Source organism: Empidonax traillii, unplaced genomic scaffold, assembly GCF_003031625.1.
Source record: "Empidonax traillii isolate 1590-97213 ecotype Southwest subspecies unplaced genomic scaffold, ASM303162v1 scaffold575:size619451, whole genome shotgun sequence".
Lineage (NCBI taxonomy): Eukaryota > Metazoa > Chordata > Aves > Passeriformes > Tyrannidae > Empidonax > Empidonax traillii.
In genome coordinates, this window is record NW_020955768.1 from 207,749 (window position 1) to 210,568 (window position 2,820).

At 40.0% G+C, this 2,820-nt stretch overlaps 1 protein-coding gene across 1 annotated transcript in view; it reads right to left on the reverse strand.

Annotated features, from left to right (window-relative positions):
- The window catches only part of OSER1 (oxidative stress responsive serine rich 1), a 6,835-nt gene that overhangs the window by 3,013 nt on the left and 1,002 nt on the right, over window positions 1-2,820 (reverse strand). The window contains exon 2 of the mRNA XM_027898031.1: window positions 1,247-1,360. Within this exon, the coding sequence (XP_027753832.1) occupies window positions 1,247-1,326 (80 nt within the window). The 5' untranslated portion in view covers window positions 1,327-1,360. The remainder of the gene's footprint in view (window positions 1-1,246; window positions 1,361-2,820) is intronic.

The following is a 2,820-nucleotide window of genomic DNA, read 5'->3' on the forward strand; positions in this document are numbered from 1 at the left end:
AGCTAGAACTCCTCATGCTACTGCAAGTTGAATCACTTGAGCAACACAGACGTGTCAGACCCTCAACTTCTACTCAAGTCAGGGCCCTTAGAAGAGTCACTAAATTTTCTGGTGCTGTAAGTTCATCCCAGACTCCCATTTTGAATGACTTGTAATAAGAACAGTTTGTCCAAGCTGTGACTTCACACATTGCACTGGAATTCACAAGAAAATTATTTTCCGAATGCTGTATTAAATTAGTTCGTAAGCAGGGTGGACTACCTGAGAAACGAAAATAAGTCCCCCACACACTAATCTAGGATGGGGTTAAGAGAATTCAAACTAATTTCCATTTAAAGGATAGTGAACACAGAGAAGAATATTGAAGGCCACCAGTAAAAACTATGAAATAACTAAGTATGCCCAGCTAGGGGGTGGGACTAGAGATAATGAAGAAAGGAGAGGCAATTCACTACTAACGAGAAAGATAACTTTAGAAGGCCATCTACTCACAATCCCAGCTCTGTGGTAATTCTAGTAAACATCTGGATCTTCATGTGCTGCCTTACCTACACTTTCATTTCAGTGGCTGTATAATTGCCTCACTGACAACAGCTTCCTGATCACAGCAATGATCATCACCGACAGAAAACACACGGTGTTTGTGTTCTCTCACCTGGCTCAGTGAGGGTAAGTGCCACATGTCAGATCTCCCACAAAACAAGACAATACGAGAAGCATTCTTTCCCATGTAGCGATTTTGATTATAAATAGAAAAATCTGTGACAGCAGTGAAAATAGTTTGTGTGGGAATCATGCACTGAACCCCATGCACTCTTTTACTGACATGGAAAGAAAGCTTCTCTCTTGGGAAAAGATGGGAGTTGATTCTCATGACAGGCCTTCAGAGCCATGACAACAGGCTAACTTCATCAGCAGAGTTCTGGCACCATGGACTCTGGTACTGGTAAACTCTGGCAGGCAGATAATTGCCAAAATTCATTTCAAGCATGCTGTCAGCTGCCGATGGTTGTGAGGTTTGTTTCAAGCCCTGCTGCAAGCTGACAGCAATCAAACAAATCACAATTCCTTGAGAAGTGCAGTCCACAGGTAGGGAATTCATTTCAGTTTGTTTAACTATATAATGAAGGCTTTCCATGCCTAACCTTTTGCAAATACCTCATTCCCTCAAATTTCACAGCAAGGGTGCTCCCCTCGAGTCCATTTGTAGTTTGTTAACTCTGTGCCTCCCTGTGGTGTTACTTACCCAGCTGTGTCAACCCTCAGCTTTTTGAACGCTGTCTGCAGGCTTTCCTCTTCTCCATCCTTAGCTTCTGATTTCATCATTGGGATGGCCAGGGGGTGATGGAATTACCATGTACTGCTACAAGCAGAAAAAAGGCATAAGAAAATAAAGGCCAAATCCTTGTTGAAAATATGAGTTGCCCAGCAGCACCGTAACACATGAAAATAAACTCAAAATAGCACCCTGAGCACACTAAGCTGAGGTCATCCTACTAGAACGTTTTTCAAAGCTGATTCAGAAGCAGCTTTATCATACCCAAGAACGAAACAAACAGTCTCTTGTAGCTGAAGTAGCAATTCTAAGTAAAATTTTGGTGTCAACAAGCACCTTGCACGTCCATTACAGTCCAGTAAGTCTCCTACTTGAGATTTCACCTGGACGCCCTGGACTGCAGACAGCTCTGATGACACACGCAGAAGGATGATGTACCATAACAATTTCGAGGCACATGTCGTCCAGTGAGTCAGAGAGTGAGTAAACACCAGAGGAACTTACACAGACACCGACAACAGGAATCTGAGCAAGCTACTATTTCAAATATTCTCTTAGCCAAACACTACTGCTCTGGTGAAACAGATGGTCCCTACTTCAGTTTTTTCCTTGGCCCCCGCCCTTAATCATCTTGAGGTGATTCTTTAAAAAAAAAAAAAATCAGGCTATATATTTGTTTTTCTTTGTTTAATACCAAACTCCTGTATTGTATAACCTTAGGAGCAGGATGAGAAGTTTTAAAATCACTGTACACGACTGAAAATACAGTACCAGTTTTCGATGAAATATTTTATTATGCTGCCCTTCATCACCGACACAGCAAACCCTCAGAACAAAGCAGAACTCAACTGGATAAAAACCCCGCTCACCAGGTGACAACAAAGCATAAGCTAAAGCATTTCAGGCACACCAGCCAACTAGCACCGACTCTAAAAAAATCAGTTACTGTGAAGAACGGCCCAAGTTCAGTGTCGTGCCAAAAACCACACTGAGACTGATGTTTTCTGTCTCCTAGGAGGATACACATCCACTCTTTCCCATTTAATTTTTGGATATTTCCCAGCAACACTGGACAATTAACCCAGATCTGTGCACTGGCAGGGCAATCCACCACGGCACGAGCACATCCTTTGGATCATCAGGGGCAGGGACATAGGCCCCCAGGACAAGCAGTTTTAAACCTTGTATTTTAAAATTATCTCTTTTAAAATTTTACAGTTTTCGAATTTCGCATCTTCAAAAATTTTATCTTTCAAAATTTTATAGTTCCTAAATTTCGTATCTCCAAAATTTCGCCTTTTAAAATTTTAAAGCATTGAAATGTTACACTTTTAAAATTACGCCTTTCATAATTTTAACGCACTAAAATTTTACACTTTTTAAAATTTTGCCTTTTAAAGTTTTAATGCACTAAAATTTTACACTTTTAAAAATTTCGCCTTTTAACATTTTAAAGCTTTCCAATTTAACTTTTTAAAAATTTTACGCTTTTGAAATTTTATCCCTTAAAAAAAATTTTGTGTTAAAACCCGCTTTTTTTTTTT